General features: G+C 41.0%; 1 protein-coding gene across 1 annotated transcript; it reads right to left on the reverse strand.

Annotated features, from left to right (window-relative positions):
- Positions 1–14,236: 14,236 nt before the first annotated feature.
- On the reverse strand, positions 14,237–16,736 carry LOC145401205 (uncharacterized). The gene is made up of 4 exons (XM_080273508.1): positions 16,434–16,736; positions 15,588–16,079; positions 14,796–15,039; positions 14,237–14,415 (listed from the first exon to the last, which is right to left on the reverse strand). The coding sequence occupies exons 1-4, from the start codon at positions 16,734–16,736 to the stop codon at positions 14,237–14,239; spliced, it is 1,218 nt and encodes a 405-aa protein (XP_080129634.1).
- Between the last annotated feature and the right edge of the window lie 1,234 nt (positions 16,737–17,970).

The raw sequence follows: 17,970 nt of genomic DNA on the forward strand, positions 1-17,970 counted from the left end.
GGAAAAGGAAAGTAAAAATGTTGCGAAAGAAATGTTGGAGAGGAGAAGCAGTTAGAAGGGAGGACAGAGAAAGGTGGAGGGGAGGGGAGACAGCAGTGTAGAGGAAAGGGGTAGAGGAAAGAATGAAGCAAAGTATGAGGAAGAGAGATTGGTTTGGAGTGGAAAGAGAAATGGAAACTGGTGAAGGGAGAAACATATGGAGTGAGAGAGATGTAGGGAAAAACAGACGAGGAGGAAAATGATGGAAAGAAGAAGCAGATGAAGGGAGGGTAGTGGCGGGAAAAGAAAACGGAGATTGTGGTGGAGAGAAGCAAAATGATGAAATATTAGTGGAGGGTACTGGGCAACGGGATAAGGGTGTTGGAGCTAGCATAAGAGAGGAAATAAGTGTTAGAAAAGAAAGAAAGGGAATGAGAGAAAATGATGGAGTGAGAGTAATGAGTAAGCAAGAGAATAGTGGCTTTAGGTTTAATTTTTTGCCTATTGACTGCATGAGGGTCATTGAGGGACATATTCTACATTCCATGGTTCTTACTTATACCCACAATAACACCGCATTAGTCAGTTCACATCCATGTCCCCAATTATACTGTCGGATAAAGAGGGACAAGGGAGCAACAAGCAAGTCCACTAATGGGAACAACATGGGAAAATGAACTTGGATTTTTCCATTTGCGAGATGGATGTAGAGAAAGCGAGTGAAAGAACTAATAGGGAGGCTTTGTGGACTGTTTTAAGATTGTATGGACTTGATGTTAGGTTCCTAAAAGGAGTGAACAATTTTTATGTAAATAGTAGAGTGTGTGTAAGAGTGGGAAATGCTGTGAGTGATTGGTTTCCCATGAGAGTGGGGCTGCGGCAGGGATGTGTGATGTTGCCTTGGTTGTTTAATATTTGTATGGATGGTGTTGTAAGGGAGGTAAATGCAAGAGTGTTAGGGAGAGGTTTGAGTCTGCCGAATGCTGATGGTAGAGAGTGGAATCTGAATCAGCTGCTGTTTGCAGATGATACTGCACTGGTGGCTGATTCAGAGGAGAGATTGGGCCAGGTGGTAGAGGAGTTTGGAAGGATGTGTGAAAGGAGGAAATGGAGAGTAAATAAGCATAAGAGTAAAGTGGTGAAGTATACGAGGTTGGTAGATGGTAGAATGAATATAGTTTTGAATAAGTGAGATGCTTGAGGAGGTTGAGTGTTATAAGTATTTAGGGTCATATGTTGCAGTGGATGGAAGAATAGATGCAGAAATGAAGTTTAGAATAAATGAAGTTGGAAAGGTGTTGGGAGGAATGAAAAAAGTGTTTAGTTGTCGTTCACCTAGAATGGATGTAAAGAGAAGGCTGTATGAGGGTGTTGTGGTACCGACTGCGTTATATGGGGTTGAAACGTGGAATATGGGTGCAGCAGAGAGGAAAAGTTTGAATGTAATGGAGATGAGGTGTCTGAGGAGTATGTGTGGAGTGACGCGTATGGATCGAGTGAGAAATGATGAAGTGTGAAGGACAAGTTGAGCAGAGGGTGTTGCGATGGTTTGGCCATATGGAAAGAATGGATGATGAGCTATTGGTGAAAAAGGTAACTGGATCGGATGTGAGAGGTGTAAGGCTGAGAGGAAGACCACGAATGGCATGGATGGACAGTGTGAGGACAGCGTTGGATGCGAAAGGGATGTCTGTTGAGCAAGAAAAAGTGGCTGTGCGTGACAGGAATGACTGGAGAGAAACTGTGAATAAATGATTACGCAGACCTGAGGGGATATTCTCCCGCATTTGGTCTGATCAGCAGATCAGGTCAGGTGCACGTAAGGGAATGAGTCCATTATGATGTGGCAGAGGTAAACCAGCTCTGCTGTCGGGCCTTCATGAGGATGTCGCTGACTGCACTACGCAGTTGATCCTCGTGCGATGTGGTGCGGTGAGGATCTGTCCCTTCTTCCCTAGGGGCCAAGGTGCGAATGAATGTGTGTGTGTGTGTGTGTGTGTGTGTGTGTGTGTGTGAATGAGTAAAGTGGGAGTGTGTCGTCCTGTCTCGGCTGGTTCCCTATCTTTGGGGGAAGCAGCCATAGCACCACCAGGTTACCAGGAGTGATGGAGTGGAAGGAAAGGGATGAAGGAAGTTCTTGGCAGATATAATGATGATTGTAATATGTACTGAAATACGGGATTAGGAAACATGGAAGGGGAGGAATAAAAAGGGGACACAAGAGTCGTGAATAGGACAGGTGTAATCCCTATCAACTAGACGAGGTTATTAAGGCGGGTAATACTTTTTTTTTTAATTCCCAGTTTGCCTCAGTACACTCAAGAATCGAATTGGCGTCCAGGTCCCTAATTGTTCCGTTGTGTGAACAGGAACAGATGAGAAGCAAACCTTGTTCAAGAGACTGACCAACCCAACGAAGCAGCATAAAGGAGAATGAGAGGTGGTGGAGACTCAGTATAGGACAATTATGGTGGAGGATGGAGAGCAGAAGGAAGGGTGGGAGAGTGCTAGAGTGGGAAAGAAGGAGAGCTTTGGAGATTGCAAAGAAAGGTAGAAGAATGTTAGAAAAGACATGGTAGGTCAGTGGTGTTGGAGAGGGGGCGGTAGACTTATCAATTTTGAGGAGGGAGAGGTAGATGGTTGGGTATTACAGAGGGAAGGGAGGAGGATGAATGTTAGAGGACAATAGCTAAAAGTGGTACTCGAGTATTGGAAATGGAAGAGGGACTGTTGAAGAGGAAAGCGAAGTGTACAGGATAAAAGGTGTTAGACAGGGAGAGGCGAGAGCGGGCCTCGTGGAAAGTGACGGGGATGTAGTGAGTGCTGGAAAAGGGTTGGTGGAGGAGGTGGATTTAGCTTGGTAATGTAAGGGTGGGAGAGAGAATGCAAGAGGCAGTGTCTGAAGTGATGTGGAGTGATGCGAGAGTGCTTAAACAGGAGGGAGTGTTGGAAAGAGTAAGCCTGACGACAAACGTGTTGAAAGGAGTACTGGAGAGGGAAGCAGGCGAGACAGCTGGAGCGGCGTGGTGGAGAGAGAGAGAGAGAGAGAGAGAGAGAGAGAGAGAGAGAGAGAGAGAGAGAGAGAAACTGGTGGGGAGTGCTGGAGAAATGGTGTGTGTGTGTGTGTGTGTGTGGGTGTGTGTGTGTGTGTGTGTGAGAGAGAGAGAGAGAGAGAGAGAGAGAGAGTTAGAAAAATTTGTAAAACATCCACTATCGCAAAATTATTTTCCTTACACCGCTAAGTCATGAGATCCCTCCGTATGAGGCCGGAGTTAATCACTATCCATTTGTCTATATTCTAACTTAATCCCTGACGCTGCATCCTTTGAGAGATTGTCTCGATTGTAGGACATTCGGGCGTTTCTGTCTCCGTTTAGGAACAACCCTTCATTCCGAGATAAATCATCCTATATTTAGAATAGCACTCTTGCTAACAAAGGTACGTTCGTTGCATATTAAGGATGTTTTGCCGATGTTAAGTTAATACAAATAACACAGAAACGGATGCTAAGTCTTAATCTGGTGGGTAAAATAATTCACTTAGGAAGAAGTATTGGGAACAGTAAATCACTGTTAACATAAAACATAATATTATACACACTAGTTTGTTTATATATATATATATATATATATATATATATATATATATATATATATATATATATATACATATATATATATACATTACTTATATATATATATATATATATATATATATATATATAAATACAGTATATATATATATATATATATATATATATATATATATATATATATATATATATATATTGTTACATAGCCTATGATTTCATCATCCTTTGTGTAATTCTAACGTACAGTAAGCTGCATGTTTGATCACGAGCGTGTTCTATCTCACTCCCCCCCTCCTCCCTTATAGTAGAGTAAGTCGTTCTTTCTGTTGTTCAGAGCAGGATTGTCAACTCTTTGTCCCCATGGCTTCATTTGCGCGTCCTTCTTACAAGTTGTATCAAGCTCTGCCGGCCCCTATATAATGAGCTCTGTCTCTGCATTATTGCCACTTAGATCTACTCCTCATTTTGCTTACATCTCTGTCCTCCCCTGTACAGTTGTTATTATTGTGAGTGCTCAGGAAGTCTCCAACCATCTAGCAGCTGTGTAATTTAAGTTTAAGTGATATTACATTTTTTCCTTGTACTGTATCGCATAAGGTGTTAATTCTTAGGCCTAGTAAGGTTTTTGTGATTAATGTAAAGTTTGGATGTCAAACCATTGTTAATGATATTTTGCATCTGTAATAATATATCTTGCATTCACTGAGTATTATCCGGTTTATCATTTTATCAGGGCTGACTTAGATAAATTTACTCATGCTAATTTCGTGTTATTAGAGGCTATTGCAGTTAGTCATATATTTAACCTGTTTTTTGCCATTACATTATCCTTATGAGTCCTGAATGTTTTGTTGTTAGTTTGAGCTTTAAACTTTAACTTGTAATTTTACCTAACTCTTTTGTTTTGAACCTGGAACGTTACAGGACAATAGTGATTTCTAGTATTCTCACTTAAAGTGTACATTATCTTTCTCTGTTCCGTAACATAAATTTGGCGACCTCTTTTCAGGATATTCAGGATACTATCATAAGGATATTGCTTGATATTTGTGACCGTGATTTATTCATGATGTCTACTATTACTACACTTGATGAAGCCAAAGATTTTTTGTCAAATGTGCAAACAGTGTTGGATGTAGAAAACAGAACAAAGTATGAACTTAAGCTTGTTGCTCAACAATTGGGAATTGTTGTTCTCTCTCATCATTCTAAAGATCAAATTGTTGACATGATTAATGAAAGCTTGTTTAATGTAACTCCTCCAAATGAGCAAACGCAGATTGAGTTAGCTAAATTACAGCTAGCCCTGCAGGAGGCCCGTGCTAAGGAGACTGAATTTCAGGCAAATGCTAAGGAGGCTGAGTTTCAGGCTTGTGCTATGGAGGCTGAGTTTCAGGCACAAGTTGAACTTGCTAGGATTCAGGCAGACCATGAGTATCGCATGAAACAAGGTGGAACTGGATCATCTAGCTCTGATGATTTTGATGTGGCTAAAAATGTTAAACTTGTCCCTCCTTTTAATGAATCTGATTTAACCAAGTATTTTCAGTTGTTTGAGAGGGTAGCTACAGGTTTTAATTGGCCCAAAAAGTATTGGCCAGTACTCCTTCAAACTGTTTTCACCGATAAAGCTCAAGTAACTTATGCATCTTTGCCTCAGGATCAATGTGATAATTATGATGTAGTTAAGAGCTTGATTCTTAAGGCCTATGAGCTTGTTCCTGAAGCCTATAGAGTAAAATTTAGGACAACTTATAAGCAAGATAAGCAATCCCATGTTGAGTATGCAAAAATCAAAGAAGATCTGTTAGAGCAGTGGTTAAATTCTAAGAATGTGGATTCTGATTTTGACAAATTTAAGCAGATGATTTTGCTGGAGGACTTCAAAAGGTGTGTTAATAAAGATGTAAGCCTATATCTTGATGAGAAAAGAATAGATAATTTGTCTGATGCTGCAGTTTTAGCTGATGAATATGTTCTCACTCACAAGAGATATTCTAGAGAAAAAAGGAAAGCTGAGAGTAAGTACATTGCCTCTACTCAGAGTACAGGTAACAGGAAAGAGAATAAAGATGATGTTTCTCAGGAAGTAAATACCAGATTCACCTCTAGATTTCAGAAAAGTAAATGTGCTTATTGTAGTAAGCTTGGTCATACTACGGAGAAATGTTTCAGGAGACAGCGTGATGTGAACAAAAAGGAGTCTTTAAATATTCAGTCAATTGGTCTAGTGTCCACCCTTGAGAGTTCCCAGAATTCTTTAACTGAGTTAACTGAACCTGCTTTGAGGGGTCAATTAAATCCTCATGTTGAAGCTCCTCTTTTGAGCAGTAACGTGGGTGACACTCTCAAGAGTTCATGTGCTAATTTCCTGTCTGAAGGTTTTGTCAGTCCTCTGGACAGTAATGACAGGAAATCAGTTAAAATATATCGTGATACAGGTGCCTGTCAATCCCTTATGCTGACCAGTGTTCTAGGCTCTAATGTTAATTCCTCTGATGAGACTGTAATCTTACAAGGTGTAGGGAATAATTACTTCTCTGTCCCTCTGTGCATAGTGAATTTAGAGTCTGGTTTTGTTAATGGTTCCGTTATGGTTGGGTTGGTTGAGACACTCCCAATGTCAGGTGTAACTTTCTTACTTGGAAATGATATTGGTGGGAGTCAAGTGTGTCCAGCTCCTCAGTTGTCTAGTGAGCCAGTGGCTGCGGCCCAGGATTGTGATGTCCCTGATGTGTTCCCTGCATGTGCTGTCACTAGGGCTAAGTCTAAAGTTACTGGTGACTTAGAGGATAATGATGATGATGATGTTATCCTAGCTGACACTTTTCTTGCTAATTTGGACCACTCACCAGATGAGGCAGTACCCCGTAGTGTTGATAATTTGTCTCGTCAAGAGTTGGTTGAGTTGCAGGTTGCTGACCCTGAGTTGAAAGGTCTAGCTAACTCTGCTTGCAGTGAGGAAGAGTCAGCTGGTGCTTCTACTTGTTATTATATAAAGTCAGGAGTACTTATGAGGAAGTGGAGACCCCCAACAGCATCAGCCGACTGTGAATGGGAGGTTGTACATCAAGTTGTCATCCCTCGTGTTTGTAGGCAGGATATCATTAGAGTGGCTCATGATTCCAGTTTGGCAGGACACCTTGGAGTGAGGAAGACTGTGGCACGCATTTTGAAACACTTCTACTGGCCAGGTATCTTCAGGGATGTTTCCTGGTATTGTAAGTCTTGTCACACCTGTCAAGTTGTGGGGAAGTGTAATCAGACCGAAAAGGTTGCACCTCTAGTTCCCATTCCTCCTTTTGAGGCGCCATTCACCCGTGTGTTGGTGGATATTGTGGGCCCTCTTCCTAAGACTTCTTCAGGATTTTCTTATGTGTTGACCCTGATTGATATGGCTACTCGTTATCCTGAAGCCATTCCACTTAGAAATATCTCAGCAAAGAACGTGGTTAAGGAAATGCTAGGGTTCTTCACAAAGTTTGGTCTGCCCAAGGAGGTACAGTCAGACCGGGGAAGTAATTTCATGTCAAATGTTTTCAAGCAGTCTCTGAAAGAGTTGGGCATCACCCACATCACGTCTTCAGCTTACCATCCCCAGACCCAAGGAGCGTTGGAGAGATATCATCAAACACTCAAATTGATGCTCAAGATATACTGTTTGGAACATCAGAAAGACTGGGATAAAGGTCTTCTATTCGTTGTATTTGCCGCAAGTGAATCTCCAAATGAATCACTGGACTTCTCTTTGAACTACTGTTTGGCCATGAAGTAAGAGGACCCCTTAAGCTACTCAAGGAATGCTGGCTGTCGGAGGAAGATGATGTCAACCTGCTGGAGTATGTGATGAAGTTCAAAGAACGGCTGTCCACTGCTTTACAGCTGGCGAGAGAGAATTTAGGAGCTGCTCAGGAGAAGATGAAGACTTGGTATGATAAGAAGTCCAGGTTACGCCACTTTCAGCCAGGAGATCAGGTTTTGATTCTGCTACCGGTGCATGGGCAACCTCTTCAAGCCAAGTTTAGTGGTCCTTATTTCGTGGAGAAGAAACTCAGTGATGTCAACTATGTCATCGCCACACGAGATCGTAGAAAGAACAAGCAACTTTGTCACATCAACATGCTAAAGTTATATCACAGGCGGGACGAAAATAACCCAGTCTGCACTGTAGCTGTTCCACCCAAGTCTGCAGGTGAAGTTCTCCCATGCAGCATGAGCCTGAGTGATAGTTTGGGGAAGAATCCTGATATCATGAATGATCTCCAGACTAAGCTTTCTCATCTAACTCCCGAGGAAAGGCAGGAGTTTTCGGCATTACTGCAGGAGTACCCGCAAGTGTTCCGTGCCACTCCAGGAAGAACCACTGTGTTGATGCATGATGTCGATGTTGGAGACGCAAAGCCAATTAAACTGCCTCCTTACCGTGTGAACCCAGTGAAAGTTCCTCTCATCCAGAAGGAGCTTGGCTACCTGTTGGACCACAAGATGATTGAGCCCTGTCAGAGCGAGTGGAGTTCTCCTGTCACTCTAGTCCCTTAGCCAGGTGGGTCACAGCGGCTTTGCATTGACTACAGACGTGTTAATCAGATAACGGCTCAATCGGTAGAGAGGTGGCCTGTAGTCCTAACGGACCCAGGTTCGAATCCCGGCTGGGGCAGGGAACAGTTTAAGGATTTGAATTTCATTAAAATCAGGCTTTACTGATCTACCAGAAGACCCGCCGACATGTCGTAAAAATACCCCCGCTAATTCCAATACACCAGTCCTGTATGAGACAGCCCTAGCATGTATTCAATATGGACGGTGGGTGTTAGCGCCGAAGTGGTGACATGTAGAGGTGTATGGTATGTAGGAGGACTGCTGGGCCTTGATAGCAGGCTGTGAAGCCTATGCCCAGAGTCGGACACACACAAAAAAAAAAAAAAAAAAAAAAAAAAAACAGACACTTACCCTCTCCCTCGTGTGGAAGATTGCATAGACAAGATCGGAAAGGCTAGGTACATAAGTAAGTTTGATTTGTTAAAGGGATACTGGCAAGTACCTATGACTGAACGTGCTAGGGAGATCTCATGTTTTGTAACACTAGGAAAGACTTTTGCATGTTCTGTAATGCCATATGGTATGAAGAATCCACCAGCCACATTTCAGAAGCTCATGAATGTTGTAACAGAGGGTTTGGCAGGGTGTGTTGTTTATATTGATGACGTATTAATCTTCAGTGACAACTGGAAAGATCACCTATGCCATGTCAGTAAATTTCTTGAGCGTTTGGTTCAGGCTAATCTTGTAGCTAATTTATCAAAGTGTGAGTTTGGTCAAGGTAAAGTTCAGTACCTTGGGTACGTAATTGGTGATGGACATGTTGCACCACCAGGAGCTAAGGTTCAGGTTATAAATGATCTTCCCAGACCTAAAAGTAGGGAAGAGCTACAAAGATTTTTGGGAATGGTAGGTTATTACAGGAAATTTGTTCTTAACTTTTCAATTCTTGTATCACCACTTACAGACCTACTGAAAAAGGGAGTTAAATTTGTCTGGACCGATAACTGTGAATCCTCTTTCAGCAAACTTAAGGTTATCCTATTATGTCAGCCAGTGCTCGCTACTCCAAATTTTGCTAAGCCTTTTAAGATGGCTGTTGACGCAAGTGAAACAGGAGCTGGGGCTGTTTTGCTGCAAGAGGATGATCAGGGTATTGAACATCCTGTATCTTATTACAGTAAGAAGTTCACTCCACCTCAAAAGAACTACTCAACTATTGAGAAAGAGCTTTTGGCCTTGATTTTGGGTTTACAGCATTTTTCATTTTATTTGTGTTCTGGTTTTGACTCCATAGTCATTTATACCGATCATAACCCACTGAAATTCCTTAGTAAGTTTAAAGATAAAAATCAGAGATTGACAAGATGGAGTCTACTTCTTCAGGAGTATTCATTATACATACAACATGTCAAGGGGAAAGAAAATGTTATTGCAGATTGCTTATCTAGACTTTAGACAGATTGTTTTAGAGTAATAAGAAATTTCCTTTGTAAATTTCTTTTTTCTTTGTGGGGAGGTGTTACATAGCCTATGATTTCATCATCCTTTGTGTAATTTTAACGTACCGTATGCTGCATGTTTGATCACGAGCGTGTTCTACCTCTTTCCCCCCCCTCCTCCCTTATAGCAGAGTAAGTCGTTCTTTCTGTTGTTCAGAGCAGGATTGTCAACTCTTTGTCCCCATGGCTTCATTTGCGCGTCCTTCTTACAAGTTGTATCAAGCTCTGCCGGCCCCTATATAGTGAGCTCTGTCTCTGCATTATTGCCACTTAGATCTACTCCTCATTTTGCTCACATCTCTGTCCTCCCCTGTACAGTTGTTATTATTGTGAGTGCTCAGGAAGTCTCCAACCATCTAGCAGCTGTGTAATTTGAGTATAAGTGATATTGCATTTTTTCCTCGTACTGTATCGCATAAGGTGTTCATTCTTAGGCCTAGTAATGTTTTTGTGATTAATGTAAAGTTTGGATGTCAAGCCATTGTTAATAATATTTTGTATCTGTAATAATATATCTTGCATTCACTGAGTATTATCCGGTTTATCATTTTATCAGGGCTGACTTAGATAAATTTACCCATGCTAATTTCGTGTTAATAGAGGCTATTGCAGTTAGTCATATATTTAACCTGTTTTTTGCCATTACGTTATCCTTATGAGTCCTGAATGTTTTGTTGTTAGTTTGAGCATTAAACTTTATCTCGTAATTTTACCTAACTCTTTTGTTTGAACCTGGAACTTTACGGAACAGTAGTGATTTCTAGTATTCTCACTTAAAGTGTACATTATCTTTCTGTGTTCCGTAACAATATATATATATATATATATATATATATATATATATATATATATATATATATATATATATATATATATATATCAGATCACCACATTGAAAATCACAACAGTCCTGTATGAGACAGCCCTAGCATGTGTTCAATATGGATGGTGGGTGTTAGCGCCGAAGTGGTGACATGTGGTGGTGTAGGAGGACTACCGGGCCTTGGGATAGGTCACTGCCCCGGAGAAATAGGCTCTGAAGCCTTTGCCCAGAGTCGGACACGTAAAAAAAAAAAAAGTTCTCTTGGAAGCTAATTACGGTATGTCTCGGCACACACCATGAAAAATCGATAATTGAACAGCAAGGCAGAAATAGAAATAAACGTTGCCATAGTTTTAGAGGTTAAAGCTAAGGGTGGCATGTTGATAGCTCCCTGAACCACTCAAATATACTGTAGGGAAGAGTAAAGTTATGGTCTTTGAGAGAAGTGAAGTCAGTGAATGTACAGTGAGGCTGGATGAGGAGGAAATGGAAAATGTGAGTGCGTTTAAGTACTTGGCTAATGTGATGAGTAACGATGGAAGTTTAGAGGGTGAATTGCTTGAATGAGTGCAACAGGGAAGAAAGGTTGCTGATTCCTTGAAAGCATTGATAAGGAACAGGGAAGGGAGCATGGAAATGAAAAAGCTACTACATGACAGTATTGTGATACCAACTCTAACGTATGTAAGTGAAGCTTGGACCTTGTTGAAGGGACAGAAGTCAAGAGTGAGAACAGTGAAAATGAGTTATTTGAGAGGAGCCTATGGAGTCACATGGAAAAACAGACTGACAAATGAGGAAGTGAAGGAGCGTTGTGGTGTGGATGCGGATGTGATAGGAAGCGTTAGGAGAAACACACAAAGGTGGTTGGGCCATGTGGAGAGGATAGAAAGCGAGAGACTGACGAGGAGAGTGAATGTGAGTGGTGTGGAGGGGGGGAGAGGGAGGGGGAGGCCAAGGATGAGAAGGAGGGATGGAGTGGAGAGGAGTATGAGAGAGGGGAGTGTGAGCTGGTAGCAGGGCAATGAAATGGCGGGGGACAGGGTGACATGGAGGCGATTTGTTTGTGGCCACCTCTTATGGGATTAAGGCGTCTGGCAATAGATAGATAGATAGATAGTAACCAGCAAGTTTTTGGAAAAGAATAAAAATTGTGATTAAAGTAAACAATATCAGGGATGCATGTTTTCTGGTTTTCGTAGGTGCTACATTTGCCAGTAATATGTCGTCAGTTCGAACACTTATCTCAAACACCTGTTCTTTATTCAAAATTGTTTTGCAACAACAACAACAACAACAACAAAATCCTATGAAATTTAACGAACCTGGCCTGAGTTGTTTTACGCTTTTGAAAAATTAATACAGTGATAGGTAATTTTACAGGAGAGAGAGAGGGAGAGAGAGAGAGAGAGAGAGAGAGAGAGAGAGAGAGAGAGAGAGAGAGAGAGAGAGAGAGAGAAACACAAGATGTGCACAGAAACTATAGTAAAGGCGATGGATTCGTCAAGGCATGAAGAAACTAAGGATACAGGGAAATAAATAAAAATGGGTAACGCCAAGAGTCAGTACGGTTTAATGAACAAGTTGAAAGGGTTGGGGGAGGGAAGGCAAAGCATACAAGAGAGAGGGTGAACGAGAGTATGATGCCTAAAGAAAGTAAGTTTTCCAAGGGCTCACAAAAAAAAAAAAAAAAAAACATAGGGTGTCCCAGAGCTACCTTACATGTTTTTTTAATAGGGAAGTAGAGGCTCAAAGACGAGATTAGTCTTGTGTCTGAGAGCATGGAAGGACATAAGGGGGAAAAACAGAAAAATGGGCCTGCTTATTTTCTTTCTCTTTATGAATCCTTACAGAGTGGAAAACAAAATGAAACCATAAGTCCTAAATTGCCATAGGCACGTAAAAACTGTCAGGATGGAACACGGTCTCTGTAGTTCGTTTGCGTACTGCAGAAATGTTATGTCGGATATTTTGTAAAGGGGAATATATAACCTGCTATGTATACGAGTGTACGCGAGTGGTGTGCAGTGACTTTAAAAAGTACTCTTAAATGAAAGAATGGTAGTAACTGACATAGACAGTGCAAGTTAAGCCAACGGATACTTGGAAGACTGACATATATTGTGTTAGTCTGCTCTGTGTCGCAACTAGGATAATAATGCATCTTGACGCTTCTAATGCATCCACATGGAGTTTGGGACAAGATATAGGCAGCATCAGTGCTAACGACTTCGCAAAGTAAAATTATTTGTTTCCCAATCATCCAAGAATAAGAGTCATGATGCAGGATGTCCCATATCCGTTATGCTCATCACTTTAGAAGATTTAGTACTCGTTACGTGCTGACTACCAGTGTACACACGCTATCGATCGACAACGATACTCCTTTGATATATCCATTATTAGCGGACAAATCAATCGATAGCTGCCATCTATGTATGACATCTACTTGCATTACAGATGGATCACACAATTATCCAACACACACACACACACACACACACACACACACACACACACACACACACACACACACACACACACACACACACACAGTATATGTGCTTTTTCACAATTTGCCGCAATGGAATATGTTATTTTTCCACTGATAAAAATACTTTTCGTCGTTTATAGTTCTCAGGCATAGACGAAGATGAGAGAGAGAGAGAGAGAGAGAGAGAGAGAGAGAGAGAGAGAGAGGTGCACATACCTGATGTATACAAAAAGGAAGGTAACGATGGATTAGTGAATGAATGAAAAGACTAAGGCTACAGAGAAACCAGTAAGAATCGGGTAAATCCAGGAACAAGTTAGGAGGGAGAGGAGACGCACAGAAGAGATAGGGTGAAAGAGAGTATGATGCCTGAGGAAAGACTAAAAAAAAGAAAATGTGAAGAGTGTCTTTCAGGTTCCTTACATGATTTTTATTAGAGAAGTGGGGGATCAAAGAGCAAAGTTCTCTTTTGTGTGAGGGAAACGAAAGGATTAGGGTAAAAAATCAAGAAACAGAAAAATTCAACGTACATATTTTCTTTCCCTTTGTGAATCTTGCAGGGTAGCAGAGTAGAGAACACAAAAATCTTTAACTCTTTAACTAACGCAGGCACACGAACCAGTCAGTTGGGAGGAAGATCTCAGTGGTTCCTCTGTGAACTGCAGTAATATTCTTGTTGTTTTAATTAATTTTTAAAGGGAACTTCATGATATGTTAAGTATACGAGAGCAGTCTATCGAGACTTTTTTTTTTTTTTTTTATACCATTAAAAGAAACAAAATGGCTGCAGAAGTAATGTTAGAAGTAATACAGGTTGCACCAAAAGACGTCCAGAAGTCACAGGGCCGGCCCAAGCAGGTGCTGGACCCAATGCAAGGAGTAGGGGCGGGGCCCTTCTGGTTTTCAGTGTCAAACCCAAAGCCCCCCAAAATAACACAGTTTTATAGTTATGCTTAATGCATGGACTCAGATATTAATGCAAATGATTCGTTATGAATTAGAGATGTAAAACAAAGATTCTTAAACCACCTTATCACAGATATATACAATACCTATAAGATACAAGATACAATATAATATACAAGATACAAGATACAATATAATATACAAGATACAAGATACAATATAATATCCAAGATAGATACGATAGATATATACAGCCAATACAATGATAAACAGAAAGTGTGCATGTTCTGAATCATATTCATCTTTTTTGCCTTCATCCTTGAGATTAAGAGATTCATTGTGCGGTTTGATATCATTCACTGCTCCAGTGCAGTTTTAACTGTTGTTATGTAACTGAACCTTAGAGAATTATCTTGCGGGACTTAATGCCTGCAAAGTCTCTGATTATTTCATTGTAGTCTAGCTGTGATGAGACTTCATTTTCAGTCGAAAGTATGGCTAGGCCATTTAGACGATCTTGTGTCATTGTTGACCTCAGATATGTCTTAATAAGCTTCAGCTTGGAAAAACTTCTTTCACCTGATGCCACAGTAACAGGAATAGTCAGCAATATCCTCAGGGCAATCCAAAAAAATTAGGAAATCTACATAGCTGTTCCTTTTAGAAAAGAAGCTTAAGATCTCGGCGGGCTGGGAAGCGATCTCCCCTGGAATAACAGACTTTAGAGCATCCATTTCTTCTGCTAACATAATATAATCGTCCATATCTGAGGCGCCATTTACGGTGAGACTTTTCTCCAAGTTGGCTGCATGCACTCTCATTTCTGCTTTGAAATGGTTGTGGAAAGAAAATAAGAAATCAAACAAAGCATCATGTGACTTCAAATGCTGGAATCTTTGTTCCATGGATGAAATTGCTCTATCAAGGATGAGATTGAAACATCCAATTCTGAAACTAACGTGGACTTTGAACTGGCTCATCTTGAGCTTCATATTGAAGTGTTCGTTTCTTTCTACGATTTCTGTTCTCTTTAAAGGCAGTTTCAATGTCCATATCATTGGCTGTCTCCTTTGCATCTGCAAGAGCATTGTCAAATCCATCAGTTCTGTATTTTTGCAGCCATGCAATAGTTCTCTCCATGTTTTTGACTGCAACAGAAAGTTCAACTGCCTCACCTTGTACCTGTTTACTGACCTGATTGACCTGAAAGAGAATAGCATACCAAAATACTATGGAAACAATGAACTTGAAATTTTTAAGCTCACTGCATAGTGATATAGCCTCATTGCGAGCTTTGGGGTCATATGTTTCCTCAGAACTATCCACTATAAGGCATCGTAAAACTGGACAATTTGGTACCTCACAGCTTTGACACCGTCAGTACCACATTCCCATCGGGTTTCACTGAGAGGTTTCACAGTCAGGTCCTTAACATGTCTTGTGAAAATTGCCCATCTCTGAGTTGAAGCAGAAAACAAGACATACAGCCTTTGAAGGATACCAAAGAAGGCCATTCCCTCTGGACATGTCTAGGCAATGTCCCCCAGTAACAGATTGTAACTGTGGCATGCACAGGGTGAAGAAGCTCTTGGGTTCATTTCCAAAATACGAGCCTGAACACCAGACTTATTGCCTCTCATGTTAGCACCATTAACATAACCTTGGCCCCTGATATCTTGTAAATTTAAACAAAGTGTAACTAATTTGTCAAGAAGAACATCCAGGAGACTCTTTCATGTACCTTCCTTCACCTCAACGAATTCAATAAAATGCTCATATATTCCAACAGGAACAGTGGAGCCATCAGATACATATCTAATTGTCAGAGACAACTGCTCTTTATGACTAATATCTGGAGTACAATCAAGAATAAGAGCAAAGTATTTTGAGGCCTTTATACGGTCAGTAATGGTCTTCTGGACTTTGTTACCCATCAGCTGAATTAACTCATTCTGGATACACTTGCCAAGGTAATGGTCATGGATCTCTTTATCCTTGAATCGTCGCAGGTCTTCTTGCATGACAGGATCAAACTTGACAATCAGTTGGACTAGGCCAAGAAAATTACCATTTTTAGCTTCAAAAAGTTTATCAACAGATCCTCGGAAAGCCATGTTATGTTCTGAGAGAAACTGAACAAGAGCAAGGAGGCGCTTTTCATCACTGATTCGCTGCTGATGAATTGAATCCAAAAAGCAACCCTTCTTTAGTCTTTGATCAGCCTCAAACCATTGAACACTTGCCTGCAAGTGACCACTGGACTTTTCATGCTAAACTAAACGCACACTAGCATTGGACCAGTTATGAAACCCATCAGAGGACAGCGTGGCATTAACATTGGAAAAAAGTTTACAACAAAAACAAAATATCTGATTTTTTCTAACTGAATACACCAGCCATTTTCTTTGCATCACCTCCCCATTTAATAATTTGCGCTATAGGTTGGAATTTGAAAATTTCCTGCCTGCTGCATCTTTGTGAAATTCATGGTTCAAATTTAACTTATGTGGACCCTTTGTGACCAGAAAATCTCGCTGAACTGTGGAAAGAATTTTTGGCCAAAAGGCAGGATCCTCATAATTTTCAATAAAGCTAACATCAAGGCTGCTGTCTTTCCCCTCGAGTTCTGATGTACGCTGCTGAGGCAAGCTAGATGATGATGTAGCTTGTTCAGCAGTTTGCACGGAAGGAGCTGCAGGAGGATTGGGCAGATCTTGGACCTCCATGGAACTGACTGACTCACAGTCTGACTCTTCGGTCTCAGTGCCATTCTTTTTAATGATAAATTTCTCCATTGCTACACTGAAACGTTTGACTTCATTTACTTTTGCCGCCTTTATCTTCTTTTTTTCATTGCCACTCAGGTAGATTCTGCCAATGTCACGCTTTCCTTTCGGCATCTTTTTACAAGGGGGGAGGGCTAAGGTTCTTTAAACAATATTTAAAGTTTTCAAAAAGCTTTTCTTGACAAGTGTTAAACTAAATGCTGTTCAACTCCTGCTGTTAGCAGAAGATGAAGGGATTTTCGGCCGGGGAATTTCTTAACCAAAACCACTAACAATTGGTGCGCTACGGTCAGAGAAAAGAACTGCTAAACATTGCTGTTATCAAATGGATCCAAAGACACAGATATCAGCAAAAATACATAAAGGCCCGGGTCCTAAACTCCTAATCTTGGATGTCACAATACCCACAGTCAGCTCATGTAACTGCAAACTGAATACAGGCCTGATGCTTATAATCACAATAGAAATTCATTTAATCATTTAAGGCAAATATTTCCAACAGAAATGTACAGATTATATTTGACATAATCTTCTCATAAGCCCGATCAGGATCTCACAAGAAAACTATGAAGCCTAGGCCAACAGCCAAAATCACTTTGCTCAAGGATTCAAGCAGTTAGCACTCTTTAATTCAGGAAAATGCATGCAGCACAAATTTCACAATAGACCTCTGATAAACAACACTACCAAGACAATCAGTCAAGCCAAGAAAAACCACATACTTCTTGAAAACGTGTTGAAGAGATAAACATGAGGAAGAATGTGATAAATCTGCAGGGGTCACACATCTAACCTCGGGCAGAGCGGGGCCCTAAATGAGCATTATGAAAGAGGTGCGTGGCTGGTGCTGCTAGTGCATGCTAAATAATGCTCAATCAGAGGACCGCTCAGCTGCAGACATGTCAAGTGCGTTGCGCCACATTATGCTCATCAGGGGCCCGCTCGTGAGGCGTGGGGCCAATAATGGCCTAAAAAAAATTTTCTTTTTTTGGGGGGGAGGCGAGGGGGAGCGCGGGGCTCCTAGAGGCGCGGGACACAATGCAGTTGCATAGCTCGCATCGCCATAGGGCCGGCCCTGAAGACAGGCACGTATTGAGCTGGTCTATTCTGGCCCGCAACTATCGATTAACAGCGATCCATCAGTAACAGATGCATCGATAATGCGTAAATCACTCAATATCTACACTGACGATAGATGACATTTCAATTTTTAGCAAATAATTTTTCTGTTTACCTTTTTCAGTACTCGTTACCACTGAGAGATGAGTATGGTATTTCCCCATTAATAAAAGTGCCTTTTCCAGTATAAAACTGTTTGTCGGGAAGAGAGAGAGAGAGAGAGAGAGAG

This window comes from Coenobita brevimanus, chromosome 55 (assembly GCF_032717465.1).
Source record: "Coenobita brevimanus isolate Jiangsu-jjx chromosome 55, ASM3271746v2, whole genome shotgun sequence".
NCBI classification, from domain to species: domain Eukaryota; kingdom Metazoa; phylum Arthropoda; class Malacostraca; order Decapoda; family Coenobitidae; genus Coenobita; species Coenobita brevimanus.

Coding starts and splice junctions, on each gene's coding strand:
- LOC145401205 (XM_080273508.1), bottom strand. CDS start 16,736: ATGCCGAAAGGAAAGCGTGACATTGGCAGAATCTACCTGAGTGGCAAT. Junction 15,040..15,587: donor ATTTTATTGAATTCGTTGAG/GTGAAGGAAGGT, acceptor ATTCTCTTTCAG/GTCAATCAGGTCAGTAAACA. Junction 14,416..14,795: donor TGAGCCAGTTCAAAGTCCAC/GTTAGTTTCAGA, acceptor CTGTGGCATCAG/GTGAAAGAAGTTTTTCCAAG.